Source organism: Eretmochelys imbricata, chromosome 7 (genome assembly GCF_965152235.1).
Source record: "Eretmochelys imbricata isolate rEreImb1 chromosome 7, rEreImb1.hap1, whole genome shotgun sequence".
In the NCBI taxonomy this organism is placed as follows: Eukaryota; Metazoa; Chordata; order Testudines; family Cheloniidae; genus Eretmochelys; species Eretmochelys imbricata.
Window position 1 is genome coordinate 47947991 of NC_135578.1, and position 19465 is coordinate 47967455.

The window sequence follows — 19465 nt, forward strand, 5'->3', positions numbered from 1 at the left end:
TTTCCTGGTTAGCCTGCGCGCCCTGAATGGGCTGCAGGAGAAGTGAAGGAAGAGACACTCCCTCCGCTGCCACGGCCTCCCCTGACCCCACTTGGGCAGAAGGGGCACTCTCCCTTGTGTTTGAGTGTCAAAGGCAGCCCACCGCTGATGGAGAGATTACATGGAGGGAGTGTCAGGACCTCTGGTAACCATCTGTGAATGGCTGGTGATATTTAACAGAGGGGAGCTCACCTTGCATTTCTCCTACCTCATTACCCTGCTGGAGGCAGCAGAGCATGCTCACCTGCTGTCCCTGGCAGAGGTGACCACACATGGCTGGGCCGCAGACTCACACCCACCCCCAGCAGTGGCAGCCCGAGTGCCATTGCCATGGGACGGCAGAAGCTCACACGCTTTCGCCTTGCTGTTCAGCACCTCTCAACCAGACTTGCATTAGCTTGACAAGCTGGACGGGTGTTGCCAGCATGGAGAGAAAAGAGACAGAGTCCTCAGATCCCTGCCAGAGACAGGGATGAGCCACACAGCACATGCTGTGTGTGCGGCATGATTCCCAGTGACCGCCTGGCATCATCGTCTGTCCCTTCCCAGTCCAGGGGCAGGTTGTGCCATAGCCCCATGCCACGCCTCTTCTTTCTTCCAGGGTTAGGGGCTTTGTTTCCTCATCACGGTTGAATTAAATGTCTTCAGGGATTCCTGATCATTTGAGGAAGTCTCTGACTCGTATTCTGGGTGTTGGAGTAGAAAGCCATGCTGTGTCCTCTCTCCCGTCGATCTCACAATCTCTCTCTGGCTTTGTCTCCCCACATTTCCCCCCTGAGCATTTGGGAAGAATCTGCCTTACTTTTGTAAGTGGCATGTCTGCAATTATTTTTGTCATTATTTATTTGTATTACTGTAGTGCTTAGGTGCCCTAGGCATGCTCCAGAACCCCAGTGGGCTAGGTGCTGTACAAACACAGAACACAAAGTCCCGGCCGCAAACTGCACCATCTAAGTATAAAGCAAAAGACAACAGATGGATATAGAGAGAGGGACGGGAGAGCACAAGGAAGCAATAAAAAACTATTCATCAGTTTGAGAGGCAATGGTCTCAGCACACCAGCAGCCTCACGGGTGTCAAGTTTTTTTTTTGTAGGCTTCATGCCAGAAGAGAGTTTTAATGTGTTGCTAATATGTCAGTACTGGATGGGGATCTCTAGCAGCTTGGCTTGGTTCTGGGTCTGAGCTGTTCTTGTTTTAGATGCTGATCTGGTGTCCAAGGCATGTTTTGGGTTTGAGTGGGATTATGTTTGCTCCGCTGGTCGTGGGGTTAGAATTGTTGAGCGTGGAGAGTAATGATATACAGAAGTGGATCATGTTTCCACATTCAATTCTAGCTCCTCCTGGGGCTCACTCCCACGCTGGCTGGCTACCATCCTAGAGATGACTATAGAGTGCCTAAGAAACGTGCCCTCAAGTCTCATGGTGATGAGCATATGATAGATAACTGGAGGATAAAGATTCCCTGTCACTTTTTATCACATACTCTGTGTGTGACCTTAACTCTGGTCTGTCACGTGGGCCTCATTACAGTATCTCCTTTAATTACATGATCACACACTAGTTCTCAAATAACCCAACAGAATACTGTGCCGTTTCTCCTGCAGCGTCAGAGAAGCCCCCCTTCCCCTTCCGTCTTGTGGTCCATTGTGGGATTGAGGCCTCAGGTTCTTGTCTGGAGGTGACACTGGCTCCAATCAGAGCTACTAATGGTCTCCAAAAACAGAATCCCGCTGGAAAGCTATCCTGCAGCACAGAGGGAGGGATAAGTCACCCCTCTACTAGCCTTCCCGGTGCTGCACGTCTGTGTACTGGCCTGAGAGACAGAGAGCACTTTCACAAAAAGAAAAGGAGTACTTGTGGCACCTTAGAGACTAACAAATTTATTTGAGCATAAGCTTTCGTGAGCTACAACTCACTTCTCATCTCTCTGAGCTCTGCTACCTTGCACTGCCCACTTACGTCATCTCCTCCTCCTCTGGAGCTGGGCCGTCACATGTCAAAGGCGAATTTAGCTTTTCAGAGGAGCCGCTAGAAGATAAAATGAATAACAAAGCACCTTCTGGATGACTGTTGTTAGTCACACTCACTTCTGATTAAAGATCATTAAACATGAAATTAGCTCATTTGTGTTACGGGTCTCCCAGGGGTTCCGTTAATTATGAAGTGCAGATGGCCGCAAACTGGGGCAGCTCTGGAAAGGGGGCAGAGCTGTGTGGGAGCTGGGAGAGATGCGGGGAAGGAGCTGGGAAGGCAACGGAATAGAAATTAATTTTTTTCCCTGTCCTTGTTGTTGTAAACCCCTCAGCATTTCACAACAAATCACAGATAATTAATAAGTACATTCCCTTAATGACTAGGCTTTTTAATAGCAGAAATTGGAAGATGCTGTGTCAATTCTTTCTTTCTTTTCCCCCCATTCAGTTTTTTTCTTTCTCGCTCTAATGAGAGTTGCTGAGACTGCTGTGCAATGGGTGATGCAGAAACCCGCTTCCTAATCCCAGCCTCTGCCAGGCTGACTCCTTGGCTGCCCTTCTATCCTAGTCTGAATTGTTGGCTATGCCAGTCTGCCATAGAGGGACCTCAACCAGTGCCAGCTCACTCCCGTTCAGTTGTGCATTGCCCCATAGCTGAGACCTACTGCTGCAAACCACCCATGCACCAGGGCACGTGCTGTTTAATGGGAGGCTGGAAGCATGATGCTCTGGGTTGAAAGCAGTGGGAGCCTGCGTTCCAGAAGCACAAGGTACCATTGCTGTCTCCTGGGGGTTAAAACTATTGTCAAAACAGTTCACACTGTGAGTTGTTAAGAAAGAGAGATCCCTCAAGTCCCCAGACAGTCAGGGGAGAGAGAGAAGCTGCAAGCTCCATGGGGACAGAGCAGAGCCCCATGGCGCGTGATGCGGGAGGTGAGGGGACAGAAGCACAGCTAGAGAAAAGTTTTGACAGGTGCCCCTTACAGCTGAAGGTAGGTCTTTACTGCAGTCACGAGTAGCGATACCCAAGCTAGCTTCTATCTAGCTAGCTTGGGTCCCAGGGCAGTGAGCTAGCCCAGCGAATAGTTCTGCAGGGCTCTGGGCAAGCTAACCCATAGTGAAACACACGCTGCTGAGCTTGGCTGCTCTGGGACCTGAGCTAGCTACATTAAAGCTAGCTCGGGTACATCCCACCCTGTGGTTACAGTGCAGACATACCCTGAACGGCAGCGTCCGTGCACGCTGGGAGCAAATTGCAGCTGCAGCACCTTCTCCTGCTAGATAGTTATCACCTTCCCCAAGCACGCAGGCTCCACCATAGTATGCTGCACTAGTGCTGGGCAGTACTGCTGGCCGCCCTTGCCTGTGGTGGGGACAGCAGCAGTTCCCCTCCAGCCGCGCTCAGTGCCTCTGTTGCACCATAACACATCAGAGCAGTGTCCCAGCACCTGCAGGGCACAGGGAACTTCTCTGCAGCCCAGCTCAGCCTGAGAGAGCCTGGAAGATGCCCTTTGCTGCTGCCGGCACACTGTGGACAGAAGAGGGCAGGTCTGGGCTAGGAAATGGGGACCTCATGGAGTGGGAGGGGGCAGGAGATGGAGGGAATGAAACAGAAGTGGGAACAATTAGGAGCACTCCAGGCTGGGGGCCTGGCACTGGGCCAGGCAGGAGCGTGTAGTGCCCAGGAAGGTTTGGGGAGCAGGTACGTGTAGGTGGAATAGAAACGCTAAAGGAGCATCTCTCTCAGGTTGGGTGCACAGCACTCTGTCATCATGAGTGCAGATAGCTACATGCTACACCATGGGGATGGCGGGGGAGTTCATACCGTTGTTCAACTGTCAAGCCACCTTGTTACAAACACGGGCAGTGGCAGATTTGCAGACAGCCAGGGCCTGTGACTGACAGCTTGGTTGTTGTGCAGCATCTTCGAACACAGAGAGCATTTCTCCTGCTACAGCAGGCATGACCCTTTCGTGGCACGACAGCCTTCCCCGCTCAGTTCAGTGCCCATCTACACTACAGATTCCACCATTGCTGTGCAGCCAGGCCATCCTCCATCCCGGTCACAACACAGCTCCGCTATGCAGCACAGACTGGGACCTGCCCACGCTGGAACCTCGTCCTGACTCCTGCTGGCTCTGTGCACATGCCCAAGGCTTTGCCTCAATTCAGAAATGCGGTTGCATTACCAAGGATATTTCACTCTCAGTAGCCTGTTTGGTGCTTGGCCTCTGTGCTCAGACTGACAACACAGGGTGGTTTGGGGAAGGTGGACTCCTGCCCGCCAGGAACATGTGCATGGGTGTGCACGTCTGCGGTGCCAGCTAAGGTCAGGTGCGGGGAGGGTTATTTTGAAGAGGTTCTCTTGCCAGCTTCCCCCTCCGCCCCCCTTGTGCTGGCTCCATGCAGTGCAGCTCTGACGTACACCTGTGTAATTAGCAGCAGATGCCCCAGATGCCAGCTAGGCTGCTGTTTGTCATTCTCTTCCATTGCAGCGACAGGCAAGTCCCATGCGGGGCTAAACTGATCACGTGCTGCAGAGAAGCTAAAAGTAGCACTGAGGCTCCTGAGGAGTCTGCTGCCTTCAGCTTAAACCCAGGGAGAGGGGGCGTGCGCCTTTCATCTCCACTTCCTGACTGGACTGCTGGGAAGCCTGAGGGGGACGACGTGGGGCTAGCAGTCTGGGCAGGAGGAGGCAGCACAGCAAGGGGCAGAGGGAAGAGAGCGCGTTAAATGGAAGAGCTCAGAATCACTGTAGGCAGGGGCTCTGAGAGGGAGACTGTTGCAGGCTGACAGGGCCAGTTGTGGTGGCCCTCGCGACTTTCCTGCGCAGCAGCGTCTTCGCAATGCGGCATCAGCGTGGTGTATTGTCCTCTCTGTCACAAACCCCCAGGAATGACTCCCAGGGCACGGCTCAGCCCTTTACCCCCTGTTGTCACTCGACGGCCTCAATCGTGTCACAGCTCTTGGGGCGCGGGAGGGAGGTAATGGGCTCTTTCTCCCAGCTGGCTAAGCCCTTCAACGCCAGGAAACGGCTAACTCTTCCACCCTAGTTCTGTCTCTTTGTGTGTACGCCTCGTTAGGTTGCAGCCCGTAATGGCACACTCACAGCGTAACATACCATGTTCTCCCTGGCTTTAAATATACATGCCCCATGCCTTGTCTTCCCTTGGTCCACAAACCTCCGCAATGGGCCCAGAGCCTGGCAATGATTTAGGGGCCCCCTCCGTCCCAAGAGGAAAGCTAGGAGCAGTACAATTAGGAACATTGTGACCAAAACTGTTTACAGCTTTCATCACAGCTTTTGCAACACCGCTGGTGTTCAGATATGGATCCTGGAGAGTTAATTTGGCTGGTGAAATGCCAGGGGTGTTAGTGAAAGCTTATAGTCCTGTTGCTATAAATAATTCACCTTTTTTTCTAATAGCTATGTATTTTCTGGAAGGGGGTTTGTGCACACGCCCACCAATCAATTTCACTTATGTGTCCTGTTGTATCATGCCAGGAGAGGTGCGGGCACCTGGTCTTTTGCACATTTCCCAGGGTTGTTTGCTACCTGATGCAAGAATTCTTACAGCCTCTTTAGATCAGGTCTTGTGGCAAGGCTGCGTTGCGCGGCTTCCAATTGCTTAGGGATTAACACATCACAAAAGGCACGGAGGCGGTCAATAGGAGATTATAACACCCCAGACAATCAAGGAAATATTAAAGTGTAGCTCAGGATTATGAGAGGGGAAATGTTTGCATCACACAAAGCAGGGACTTCGGCAGATCGCCTCCATAAGACACATGAGCGGTTCCCCGGGAGAGGTTCTGAGACATCTGGAAAGGGAATAAATTAGAAAATAGTGTGTCATAAATAAGAAGAAACGAACCCTCACACTCAGGAGCCCGTCCTCAAAATTCAGACTGAATTAAATGTACTATAATCCTTCATTTTAGAAACACCAGGAAAATAATCCATGAAGCAGGGCACTGCTCTGACTCTGGAGCATTCAGTACCACCTGGTGGTGGTAAGGGATGGAAAGGGAATGCTGTTACCATTGCAGGTTCGAAGCAAGGGAAGGGAGAGAAAGCTGGAGCTGATTTTTGGAGGGGGCATGAATTGGGAGAGGGCATTCCAACCCTTCATAGTCCCCCAGAGGAGTCCTACCCACGGCTGTGTTACTAAGCCAGTGACCCATGAGAAAGCATTCATTCTCAATGAGTCTGTTAAGTTGGGATCCAAGGACAGTCTCTACGCAAAATAATAAATGGACACAAATCTGACATCAGGAGTCATAACATTCAAAAACCGGTAGGAGAACACTTCAACCTCTTTGGCCACTCAGTAACAGACTTAAAGGTGGCAATTTTGCAACAGAAAAGCTTCAAAAACAGACTCCAACGACACACTGCTGAGCTTGAATTAATATGCAAACTAGACACCATTAACTTGGGTTTGAATAGAGACTGGGAGTGGCTGGGTCATTACACATATTGAATCTATTTCCCTAAGTTAAGTATCCTCACACCTTCTTGTCAACTGTCTGAATGGGCCATCTTGATCATCACTACAAAAGTTTTTTTCTCCTGCTGATAATAGCTCATCTCAATTAATTAGCCTCTTACTCCACCTTTTCATGTTCTCTCTGTGTGTGTGTGTGTGTGTGTGTATATCTATCTTCTTACTATATGTTCCATTCTATGCATCTGATGAAGTGGGCTGCAGCCCACGAAAGCTCATGCTCAAATAAATTTGTTAGTCTCTAGGGTGCCACAAGTACTCCTGTTCTTTTTGCGGATACAGGCTAACACAGCTGCCTGAGAGATTCATGGCAGCCATCAGTTTGGCCACTTTTGTGGCTCAAATCTGCTGTTTTACTCAGATAACCTCATCACTGGCCAGCACAGGGAAAAGGAAGGAGAACAATCCCCACGGTCTCTGCTGACCCACCATGTGGGTCGGGGAACAACCCACAGACCTTCCCCTCTGGTGGAACCCACAGTCCAGGTCAACTCCTCCTGTGTCTGATCAGGGGTTGGGAGGTTTGGAAGGAACCCGGGTCTTCCCTCTACTCCAGATTCCAGCGCAGTGCCCTGTAGCTGTCTCGAGTGCCTCCTGGAACAGCTGTGCGACAGTACAACTCCCTGGGCGACTTCCCCATGGCCTCCTCCCAACACCTGCTTTATCCTCACCATAGGACCTTTCTCCTGGTGTCTGATAATGCTTGTACTGCTCAGTCCTCCAGCAGTACGCCTTCCTACTCTCAGCTCCTAGTGCCTCTTGCTCCCAGCTCCTTGCACACACACCACAAACTGAAGTGAGGTCCTTTTTCAACTCAGGTGCCCTGATTAGCCAGCCTGTCCTAATTGATTCTAGCACTTTCTTCTTAATTGGCTCCAGGTGTCCTACTTAGTTAGCCTGCCTGCCTTAATTGGTTCCAACAAGTTCCTGCTTGTTCTGGAACTGCCCCTGTTACCTTACTCAGGGAAAAGGGATCTACTTGATCTGGGACTAATATATCTGCCTTAAAAAACAAAACAAAACAAAGCAAAAAAAACTCTCCTGTAGCCATCTGGCCTGACCCTGTCACAGAAGGTACATGTGATGGTGAACGTCAAAGATTAGCTTATGCCTTACATGTTGTGTTCCTTTCTAACCAGCTGCCAGACATCTCCCCATTGATTGTTCTTCCACTCTATGCCTATGTAATTTGCCCGAATCTCTTTAAGCTTGAGCATGCTGTCAGCTTGAGTCTTAACAATCTGGAGAAGAAACAGGAAAGCGCTTTAGCTGAGCAGATTTTGTCTAAGGATAACTCCAAAGAAGGGTTAGTAGCTCTCTGCTCCTTGCGTACATTCCTAGTGAGATCAGCGTGACAGAGGTGGTAATATTGACAGCGACTCCCTACGGGGAGTTGAATTAACTCACCAGATGCAAACTCTTGGCCATCTGTGCGAAGAAAACAGCTCCAGGGGATGTAACAGGTGCTAAGCAACTGATCTGGCTGGGATAGTTTGTGTCCTAAGGGACCCGTGTTTCAGGTGTGCAGCCAAGTGGCTATGGCTGTAGCATAGGGACAGCTGTGAAGTCTTAGGAAGACATGAGGTGGTGGTGGTGATGATGATGATGATGATGTAGCCAAGGAGAGTTGTTGTCAGCTGAGAAACATTACCTATCAGACTGGAAGGGAAGGGTGGAGGGAGAGGGATGGGAGAAGAGATTTTGTAGCCATGTAGGTGCAGTTAATTCCTAAGGATATGTCTGTACTGCAGTTACAGGATGTGAATGCAGCTCGAGCTGACATACCCAAATTAGCTTTAATCGAGCTAGGCTGGGTACCGGAGCAGCGAAGCTGCGGCAGCATGGGCTAGCTCTGCAAGTAATTACTTAGGGTTCCAAGTGGGTTTCTACAGCCCCTCTGAAGCCCATGCTGCCACAGCTTCGCTGTTGTGAGACCTGAGCAAGCTAGATTAAAGCTACGAGCTGCAGTGACACCCTGTGATTGCAGTACAAACATAGCCTAAGAGGCAGACAGGCCATTTGTCAGTGTTTTTTATGCATGGATGAGTTAAAAACATAACAGCAATGCACCCTGAAAAGAGAGAGGTGTGTGAACTAAGAGCGTGGGCCAAGGGGAACCTGGCTTGTAGACTGCTGTGGATTTGTCTCTCAATGACCACAAGTTTGCACAGCTGACGTTTCACTCTTCCCTCTGCATGAGCACTGAATCAGTGCCCTGGCATGATCCCACAGGGCAGGGTATTACACAGATTGCTTCCTCCTTCCTATAGCCTTGGCCCCTTTAATCGCTGAAGATGTCAAACCACATCATTACATTCTGCCTTCCTAAATTTCCCCCTTCACTTTCTGTTGAATGTTTGACCTTCTTTTTCACTTCCTGTCCTAAACTGCTGTGCATTGTTGGCCTTTTCTGAAAGCTGCCAGGTTCCACCCTAGAGGTGGCTGCAGTGGAGGAAGTAGCTCCTGTTTAGTATATGCGAAGCTTGTAAATGCCCGACATTTGCTAACATTTTCCAAAGCGACCCGTGATTTGGGGCAACCCACTGGAGACACCTTACAGAGAGCTGTTTTCAGAAATCACCAAGCATTCACCCTCTGCAAACCAGGCCTCTTTAAGATGTCTCAGGTTGGGCCCCCCAAAATTACTGGTCACTTTAAACGTCTTGGCCACTGTGTGTACCAAAATTGCTATGATGAAAACAACGTCTTTACGGAAAACCATGTTTTTTGTTTACAGTCACCGGGTGACTCTTAGCTTTGTCCATACCCAGACAGCCCCTAGGACTGACCGTGCCATACACTAAACTTGGGGTGCTGGTCTTGTCACCCGATTCATTGCACCCCTTCCCGTGCAATGAAGTAAGCATGTCTATAGCTTTGGTCTTGTTTGTTATGTTCTATCTACGGTATTATACTGCCAGAGCCGGAGCCCAGCTCTTGCTGCTGGGAGACACAAGGGGAAGTGGAGCACTGATGGCTGTGTGCATGTTTCCGAGGCCATCTTGCTAGCACAGATCCAGCTGCTGTGCCCTGGGCTAATGTAGACTGCGCACCATGGCATAGGTCACTGGGAGCTGAGTACACATGCCAGCCGGCCTGCTAGGGGCAACATGCATTCCTCCATGGGATTTAGTGCATGCTCTATAGGAATCCTGTCCTGCTGCTGCATGGCTACCCTGGGTGGTTCAGAGGCTCCATATACCCTCTGGGCTCCCATCACTCCTGAGGGGGCAGGATTTGGCCCACAGCTTTATGGAACCATTCCAGTCCATGAGCCCCTTAGCAATGGCCACGAGGTGTCTTTCACACGTCCATCACTGCTGCTATTCTTCATCAGAGGCTCCCCTTGCCCAGCCTCCCTCTCCTTGCCCTGTGGTGGAGAGCCCTCCTACAGCCTTTGGGGAGGCAGGAATCACACCAATGCCATTATCAGTAACAAACACTCCCCATCAGCAGCAGCAGTCACCTCTGTCAACTATGGCCCAGTGTCCCTCCATCACTGATCAGGGGCGGCCCCCTTCCCTTTGAGCTCTGGCTGGTCCTTAATGGCAATGCAGGCTTATGGGACCAGGCTGCTCCCAGGGCTTGTTCCCCCAGCCCAGAGCTCCAATTTTCAGACTCCTGGGTCCCTGCAGCAGCTGCTGGCGCTCACACTGTTCCACGCTGCCAGAGACCCAAGGGGCACCGTGCATCCAGCCCCCTGTGCCAGTTGCCACCTTTTCTTCACAAGAGCCTTGCAACTGGTCATTGGGACAGAGTTTCTTGCTATCCCTCTCTCTAACCAGTTTCTCCGGCTTGCTCAACCCCTGCTGCCAATCAGAGACTCAGGGGGTGGCGGGTGAGGGCACAGGCTCACAGCATTATGGCTGGTTTGTGGGGTTTCACACCTCTCTATCCTGAAATACCTAACTGACTGCAGAGAGGTCGTTCCCCACACTGGCTCCTGCCCACAACTTCCCTGTGGAACAGAACAACAGGCCAGTGAACACACATTTGGGAGAAGGCCCCTTCAGCCATGTCCACACACCTGTAGAGCCATGTCCCTAAGCTTGGCCTGAGCCCGTTTGCTGAGCCGGGCCTGTGGCGATGCAGTCAAGGGGCGTGGGAAGTGAACTGAGATCCCTGCAGGTTCCTTGCCTGAGCTGCTGTTCTCAGCATGGATCGTTTTTCCCTTTAAATAATAATAGGAATAATAATAAAATCCCATCAGCACTGACACGGCTCCAGGAGAGAAAGCTGTCTTTGTGTAGCGGCTGATTGAATGGCAGCCATGTTAGCGCTGAGCGCACTGTCACTGCTGCTGTATTCCTGCATCCAAAATAGTCTCCCTCTGCCCTGTGATTACTCCTTTGGATGGAAAATAGAATTCTATTTTGACAGTATTACTGCTCTCTGAATTGCCTTTCTCTTCGTGAATTTTATCAGCTGCCGCCTGTCCTAGCACACGGGACGAGGAATCAGAGCAGACCTTTCTGCATAAATGGTTTCTAAATACCCCAAATGAATTACGTGGGTTTCTCCAAGGGAATGGTGAAGCTGCTTTTTATTCTTCAGGCTGTTGGTTTGATGCTGCTGCTGCTGCTGCTGCTGGGGGTGAAGGGGAGGGCGGGGCTTGTGGCATTTCCAGCCTTCCACCAACACCACAACAGCCACCTCTGATTGAGAAAAGCATTGTGATCGTTTAGTCCCGAGGTTCTCAAACTGTGGTCCGTGAGCTCCATTCAGGAGGTCCGCGGATAGTTCCCTCTAAGGTGCGCACCTGGGCGGTCGCACACGAGAGAATGAAGGGCCACCCACCTAATTAGTGGAGCAGCGCAGGCGTGGCTCTACTAATTAGGTGCCTGGACCCTGGAGAAGATGCACATGTAAGGTGAGGTGGTGGCCTTGAGGAGAATTGGGGGTAGGTGGGAGGAGGCAGTGGACTGAGAAGGCGGGGTGGGGGGAATTTGGGACATGCAGGGCTGCTGCGGCCAGAGAAAGAGGCGACTTTCCCCAGCTCCAGGGCTGCGGCTGCCAGGAAGAGACAGCTCTCCTTCCCAGCCTCTGGTCTGTGGGTGCTGTGGTGGGGGAGAGACTCCCCTCCTTCCCAGCCCCAACCTGGGGGCTGCTGCTGTGGGTGAGAGAGGGAGAGACCCCCACTCCTTCCCAGCCCCAGCTCGGGGACTGCTGCAGCAGGGGAGAGAGGGCACATCCATCGCATTAGAAAGGTGAGACTACTGATATTAAAATATGAGTTGTGTGCTTTTATTTGTAGAACAAACAATGTTAATTATTATTAAGGTTTTTTTAATATAGTGCTTTTATCCAAAGTGCTTTACAATAGTTAGCTAACGGTAGAAACAACATTTGGAAAGATGATTAAGTGATCCGCCGAGACCCTCAGCAATTTTCAAGTGGTCCACACACAAAAAAGTTTGAGAACCACTGATCTAGTCTGATCTCCTACAAGACACACTCTGTAGATTCCTCCCAATGATTCCTGCAGGTGGCCCACTGACTAGTGTTTGAAGTAAAACAACGTTCTTTGGGGCTGTGACATCACAGACCCTTCTTGAACAAGGCACTGTGATGTCACCAAGCCTCCCCTGTGATGATGCATCATGATGTCACCAAGCAGGAGAGGTGATGAGCAGTGACATCACAGTCCCACTGTGATGACGTACTGAGATGCCACTGAGGTTGTGATGGTCAGGGAGGAGGAGAGGTTGTGGGCCATGATGTCATATCCCCCACTCCGACATCATCGAGGCAGAGATGATCATCGACTCTTAGAAACAGAAAGAAATAAAGTGCAAGGGGAGGGAGGAAGGGGAAGCTGGAGCCGTCCAATAGTCACTGCGACGGCTCAGGCATGGGGTTCGTTTTAAAGCTCCTGTCTTTCTCTTGGGAACCTCCTTCTGAGCCTTGTTTCCAATAGCCTGGCAAGTGGGGAGGCAGGGGGAATGCACAGCCTCTGCGAGCATTTGGGGTGGTGTGGGCCTGCCAGCCAGGGCTGGGCATACCACTAACCGGAGCTTTTACCTTTTCTTTGCAGGAGGAGGATATTGAATACTACGACTCCAAGGCAGACACGGAATATGTGAGTACAATCCCTGCATTCTCCAATAGTCACAGGTAGGGGGTGGGCCTGGGCTGATGCTCTCCTCTGCCTGACCCACTCTGATACAATGCATGGAACCTGCGCTTGTGGCAGCTGTTGGCAGGAGCATGGTCTTTTGCATGGCAAACCTATCCCAGACAGGGGAACAGAATCTAGTTCATTCGGGTTCATATCAATACAGGGTGTTTGGCTGCTAGGTCTGGGAAGTCGCAGCAAGTTCCTAGTTTTAACAGCTGGACTCATTGCATGGCAGAGGCAGGAGCGCTGGCAGAGGGGGAGCTCCCAGCTACTCCAGTCCCCACCTCTCCCAGCGGGGGGCGCTGTAGGGAATGGGACAGGTGTCAATGTGGATAGGGGTCAATGTTATGACTTTGCTGAGGTGCTTTTTAGATTTTAATGCTGAAATCTTACAAGCTGGATTTGCTGTGTGTGATAGCCAATGTTAGAATGAAATCTAATAGGAGAATCTCTTTTTATCAAGTCCAGGGGGCGTTAGCTTACCAACTTAATACTAAGTTCTTCTTAGGTCAACTTTTAGCTTGAACAGTATTTCTCAAATCAGGACACTGGGTTATTCTTAACCAAACAGCAATTTATTAATTCACCGAGAACCGCATCAATATACAACCAACAGTTCACCAATCAAGTGTAGACACAACCAATGTTCCGGTTATGTTCTGCACACTCCAATACAGCCTTGCAAGCAGTTGTCACAGAATGCAAATTACTAAGATTTTTTTATCACATTTGCTTAGGATCATCAGTTTTTTAGTACCTAGCACAAGTATCACCCTTCTAACATTTCTCCAAGGAGTAGGAATGTACATGTCTGTAAGGCACTTTTAAGAGTGTGGTTCCTGTTATATGAATGGATTGGGGATGATGTACAAGTTTAGAATATCAAAAGCAATTACCTGAAGTTATGGTCCAAATCTCTTTTAGGCCAATTTGCTTGGGTTTATAAAGGAGTGCACACATAGAGCATGAGTTAAAATCTAAACTATGGTTACTTGATGTCTCACTAGAGAGCCTAGACTGAACAAGGTACCCTTCAGTTGTTTATGTATAAATAAAAGAGGAATACAATCTTTGACATGAAATCTCACCACTTCTTCTTATCTAGTTAACCCTGGGATGTAGGGAGAGTCCGTTCCACATGGTTGGTCCAGGAGTCTGTTGCAGTGCGGGGATTCAGTCAACTCTGGGGTCCCCCATGGTGACCTCAGATTTATATACCCGAACTCCTGGGCTCATTGGAGGGGACCATCCTTGGATTTCCATTGGCCAGTTGCCATATGATCGCTCATATTTCACCCCTTTCAGTTTCTCTGCCGCTTCTGTTGGTATCAAATAGATGGCGCAGGTGTATAATAAATTTCTTCAATCCTTTTCTTATCGAAGGCTTTTTAGTTCGATTCAGTTCAAGGATTTAAGTTCAGTATTAGCCCATGTTATTAATTGAAATTTCCCCCTTTTTAAGAAATTTATTTTAATAATTCCAAGTTATACTGTGGTTAGGTGATTATATTTTTTCATCTTCCTTTTTGTGCCTATCACTGCTAGAATGCAGCAATCACTTATCAAGGAAACAAACAAAATCCATTCTAAACCTTTTCGTTTGGTGGATACAGTCTTCGATTTTATATGAGCATTTCACATTATTTAGGGCAGGGATCGGCAACCTTTGGCATGCGGCCCATCAGGGAAATCCGCTGACGGGCCAGGACGGTTTGTTTAGGATGGTCTGCAGGTTCGGCCGATCACAGCTCCCACTGGCTGTTCCAGGCCAATGGGGGCTGCAGGAAACAGTGCGGGCCAAGGGACATGCTGGCCGCCGCTTCCCGCAGCCCCCATTGTCCTGGAACAGTGAACCGCAGACAGTGGGAGCTGCGATTGGCTGAACCTGAGGATGCTGCACGTAAACAAACCATCCCGGCCCGCCAGCAGATTTCCCTGACAGGCCGCACGCCAAAGGTTGCCTATCCCTGATTTAGGGCTTGCAATAGAACAAGAGATATTACCCATACATAAAGAGCGAGTTTACCTGATTCACAGAGCAGATAAACATGCAGCTTCTAATTCAGAGTGAAAAACATATTGACAGGACAAAACAGATTATCTGTGGTATATTTGATTTATTAGGAAAACAAACGTATAGTTGATAATTTGGGGTGAAAACATGTGGTTTGAGTGTCTTGGTGTAACAGGCAGTTTGCCCTATTTGACCTTCAGTCTCACTGCCAGGTAAGTATAGTTTGTTTAATTTGCAGCTTCCCCACCCATCTTTGGATCAACTCTCAGGGCACGTCTGCGCTGGCAATGTTACAAGCACTGGCAGTTAGAGTGCTGCTCAGAGCACACTGAAGGGAAACCACTGTTGTGCGTTCACACTCAGCTGCCTGTGCAATAGTGTGTTCACACTTGCGGCACTTGAAGCAGTATTCGGAGCAGTGCACTCTGGGCAGCTATCCCATAGAGCACCTCTTTCTCTTCTGCCGCTAAGAGATGTGGGAAGGCGTAGGGGGTCGCGGGGCATTCTGGGTCCTGTCCCTATGCCCTGTGATGTATTGCTTCGCGTCCCAGAAATCCCTGTGCTTCCATCCGCATTTGGTGACATATTCCAACAGTTTGTGTACTGAACGCCCTGCATCTTTGGGCTGCAGGAATGGATCCCGAACTGTTGACCAATATGCTGCTCGCTCTGACTAACACATCACAAGTGGCAGTGGAGTTATTCCTTAAACTACAGTGGCAAGAGGGGTGCAACATTGATCTCGCCAGGTGTAGTAGCTACAACAGAAGATTGCTTGTGGCATTCATGTAGGTGCTGACCACAGTGGAATGCCATTTTTGGGCTTGGGAAACAAGTACTGAGTGGTGGCATCACATCGTCGTGCACATCTGGGATGACGAGCAGTGGCTGCAGAACTTTTGGATGAGGAAAGCCACATTCATGGGACTGTGTGATGAGCTCGCCCCAGCCCTGCAGTGCAAGGACATGAGAATGAGAGCTGCCCTGTCTTTGGAGAAGCACGTGGCGATTGCACTGTTGAAGCTGGCTACTCCAGACTGCTACCAATCGGTTGCTAACCAGTTAGGAGTGGGAAAGTCGACAGTTGGACTCGTGTTAATGGAAGTGTGCGGGGCCATTAATATCATCCTGCTCCAAAAGACCGTGACTCTGGGCAATGTGTGTGACATTGTGGATAGCTTTGCAGAAATGGGCTTCCCAACTGCGGACGGGTGATAGATGGCACGCATATTCCAACTCTGGCACCAGACCACCTAGCCACTGAGTACATTAATCGCAAAGGGTATTTCTCAATGGTTCTCTAGGCACTTGTGGATCACCGTGGGCATTTCATGGACATTAATGCAGGCTGGTCCGGAAAAGTGCATGACGCATGCATCTTTCGGAACACTGGCCTGTTCAGGAAGCTGCAAGCAGGAACTTTCTTCCGGGATCAGAACATCACCGTAGAGGAAGTGGAAATGCCAATTGTGATTCTGGGAGACCCCACCTACCCCTTAATGCCGTGGCTTTTGAAGCCATACATGGGGCAACTTGACAGCAGCAAGGAGCAGTTCAACAACAGGGTGAGCAAGTGCAGAATGACGGTTGAGCGTGTTTTTGGCCTTTTAAAAGCCCGCTGGCGCTGCCTCTATGGGAAGCTGGACCTGTCCGATGACAATATTCCTATGCTTATAGCCGCGTGCTGTATGCTTCATAATATTTGGGAAGGGAAGGGTGGAAGCTTCACTCAGGGCTGGACTGCAGAGTCTCAGTGCCTGGAGGCTGAGTTTGAACAGACAGAGACCAGGGCTATTAGAGGAGCCCAGCACGGGGCCATAAGGATTAGGGATGCCTCTAGGCAGCAATTTGAAGCGGAAAGCCACTAATATTTGTTGCTGTGCTTGGGAGTGCAGTACTTGTAGTGCTAGGAGGTAATTGGTGCAGACGATGCAATATGTGGGTTTAACATAATTGTATGTTGTTTTGCAGGGCTCTTTTTGCTTTCTATTAATAGAATAAAGATTGCTTTCAAACCAACACAGTTCTTTTACAACAAAATAACAACCGGAGGAGAGAGTCAAACCAAAAAAAACATCAGAAGAGAGGGGGATGGAGGAAGGTAAGGTGCCAGGAGGAGGTGGGGTCCCGGGATCACTAAAGATTTGTGTATGTCCAGGGATCCTATCCAACCTTCTCCTTTGGAGTACAGTGCAGCGGGTACTGAACTTCAACAGGGCCAAACTGCAGAGGGATGGGTGTTGAGTGCAGTGGGTAGTGGGAGTCCACAGTGCTAGACTGTGATGGGGGAGGAGTAGAATGCCACGGGTATAGACTGGAGCCAGGAGGTTGATAAAAGTGTGTTGGCAGTGTCTGAGGGGAGCATGGGAAAGAGTTTTGCAACAGTGGCTGTAGGGGAGAGTGGGTGCGGAGCTGCTTGGTTTGAAGAGCTAGTATCGCCTGGAGCATGTCTGCTTGGCGCTCCATAACTTTAAGAGCCGCTCCATGGCTTCATTCTGGCGTGCCACGTTCTCCTTTCAGTCCCTCGTCTCGCTGTCCCTCCACTCCTTCAATTCCTGTTTCTCAGTGGCAGAGTGCATCATAACATCATGCACAAAGTCCTCCTTAGTTCTTCTTGGCCACTTTCTAATTCTGTGTAGCCGGTCAGCCGTCGATAACAAAGAGGGAGGCTAGGCTCCCAAGGTCATCTCTGTGAAGTTTAAATGCAACATTTTACAGAAGCAGTATTGTTTGCAACACAGAGAACCCTGATTCAGTGATTTAAAACACAGCCAGTAATCACACACCTGCCACTAACTGGCTGACCCCAGGCAAGCACACTTGAGCCACAAGACCCCCCAAAATAGTGAGTAGCTGCAGGGGCAGGGTTAATCACTCTTCCCGGACCCTGCTGTACACTGGGCACATGGCTCTTGGGGATAGCCAGCACTGTAGGGTGGGCCTGATAATCATTCCTGTTCCCACACTTTCCACAGGATGTGATCATAAAATCATAGAATATCAGGGTTGGAAGGGACCTCAGGAGGTCATCTAGTCCAACCCCCTGGTCAAAGCAGGACCAATCCCCAATTAAATCATCCCAGCCAGGGCTTTGTCAAGCCTGACCTTAAAAACTTCTAAGGAAGGAGATTCTACCACCTCCCTAGGTAACGCATTCCAGTGTTTCACCACCCTCCTAGTGAAAAAGTTTTTCCTAATATCCAACCTAAACCTCCCCCACTGCAACTTGAGACCATTACTCCTTGTCCTGTCCTCTTCTACCACTGAGAATAGTCTAGAACCATCCTCTCTGGAACCACCTCTCAGGTAGTTGAAAGCAGCTATCAAATCCCCCCTCATTCTTCTCTTCTGCAGACTAAACAATCCCAGTTCCCTCAGCCTCTCCTCATAAGTCATGTGTTCCAGACCCCTAATCATTTTTGTTGCCCTTCGCTGGACTCTCTCCAATTTATCAACATCCTTCTTGTAGTGTGGGGCCCAAAACTGGACACAATACTCCAGATGAGGCCTCACCAATGTCGAATAGAGGGCAACGATCACATCCCTCGATCTGCTGGCTATGCCCCTACTTATACAACCCAAAATGCCATTGGCTTTCTTGGCAACAAGGGCACACTGTTGACTCATATCCAGCTTCTCGTCCACTGTCACCCCTAGGTCCTTTTCCACAGAACTGCTGCCTAGCCATTCGGTCCCTAGTCTGTAACAGTGCATTGGGTTCTTCCGTCCTAAGTGCAGGACCCTGCACTTATCCTTGTTGAACCTCATCAGATTTCTTTTGGCCCAATCCTCCAATTTGTCTAGGTCCCTCTGTATCCTATCCCTGCCCTCCAGCGTATCTACCACTCCTCCTAGTTTAGTATCATGATGGAAGATATCTCACTGCTGAGGGTGAGCTGGGAATCAAGAGAGGGTCTTCTCCAAGCCTGCGGCTTCCACCCTGGCCCGTATGCGGCTCGCCTGTGTGCAGCAATGGTGTCTCCCCCCAACCCTCTCCAAATGCTGATGAGGTCCAGCAGCTCGGCATTACTCCAAGCTGGGGATCACCTGGTGCATGGAGCAGGCTTGGCCACCTGGAAAACTGCGCTGAGACCACTGCATGCATTACCAAGCAAACAGGAAGGGGACTTTCAAATTTCCAAAGGAATTTATGTGGTGGGGATGACGGTTGGTCACCTGAGGGCAGGGCCGTAGAGCTCAAACGGATGAGCGGAGAGGTGAGAACAGGCATTGTGGGACATCTCCCGGAGGCCAACCGCAGCGCTGTAATTGCCACGGTGTCTACACTGGCACCACAGCACAGTAGCCCCGGTGCACAAAGCTGTACGGCTCTCGCTGGGGTGTTTTTCTTAAACGGCTACAACTGTGCAGTTTCTGCGCCTTAAGTGGCTTGGCAGTGTGTAAACCTCGGGAGTTACAGCACAGAAAGCTGCTTTACTGCGCAGAAACTTGCCAGAGCAGACAGGGCCTCCGTGTGCAATGGGCTGCTTTGCTAGGAAAGCAGGGTGTGAGCCTTCTTGGTAACTTGTTTGGAGTTCTTTTTAGTTAGGTTGGGAGCAGGGCCGGCTCCAGACACCAGCGTTCCAAGCAGGTGCTTGGGGCGGCAGTCAGAAAGGGGCGGCAGAGTTTCCACGGCGGCGGCAATTCGGCAGCAGCTTCTATGTTCCGCCGGCCGTGGCAGCAATTCGGTGGCGACAGGTTTTTTCACTGCTTGGGGCGGCAAAAACGGTAGAGCCGGCCCTGGTCAGGAAGGAGAAAGAGGTTTTATCCATATGCAGATTATGAGAGATTCTTGCGTAGGTGAGTAACAG

At 50.1% G+C, this 19465-nt stretch overlaps 1 protein-coding gene across 4 annotated transcripts in view; it reads left to right on the forward strand.

Annotated features, from left to right (window-relative positions):
* The window catches only part of CACNA2D2 (calcium voltage-gated channel auxiliary subunit alpha2delta 2), a 570874-nt gene that overhangs the window by 375815 nt on the left and 175594 nt on the right, over nt 1–19465 (forward strand). For all 4 annotated transcript variants that reach the window (XM_077821335.1, XM_077821332.1, XM_077821333.1 and 1 more), the window contains exon 4: nt 12557–12601. In XM_077821335.1, coding sequence (XP_077677461.1) covers nt 12557–12601 — 45 coding nt within the window. The remainder of the gene's footprint in view (nt 1–12556; nt 12602–19465) is intronic.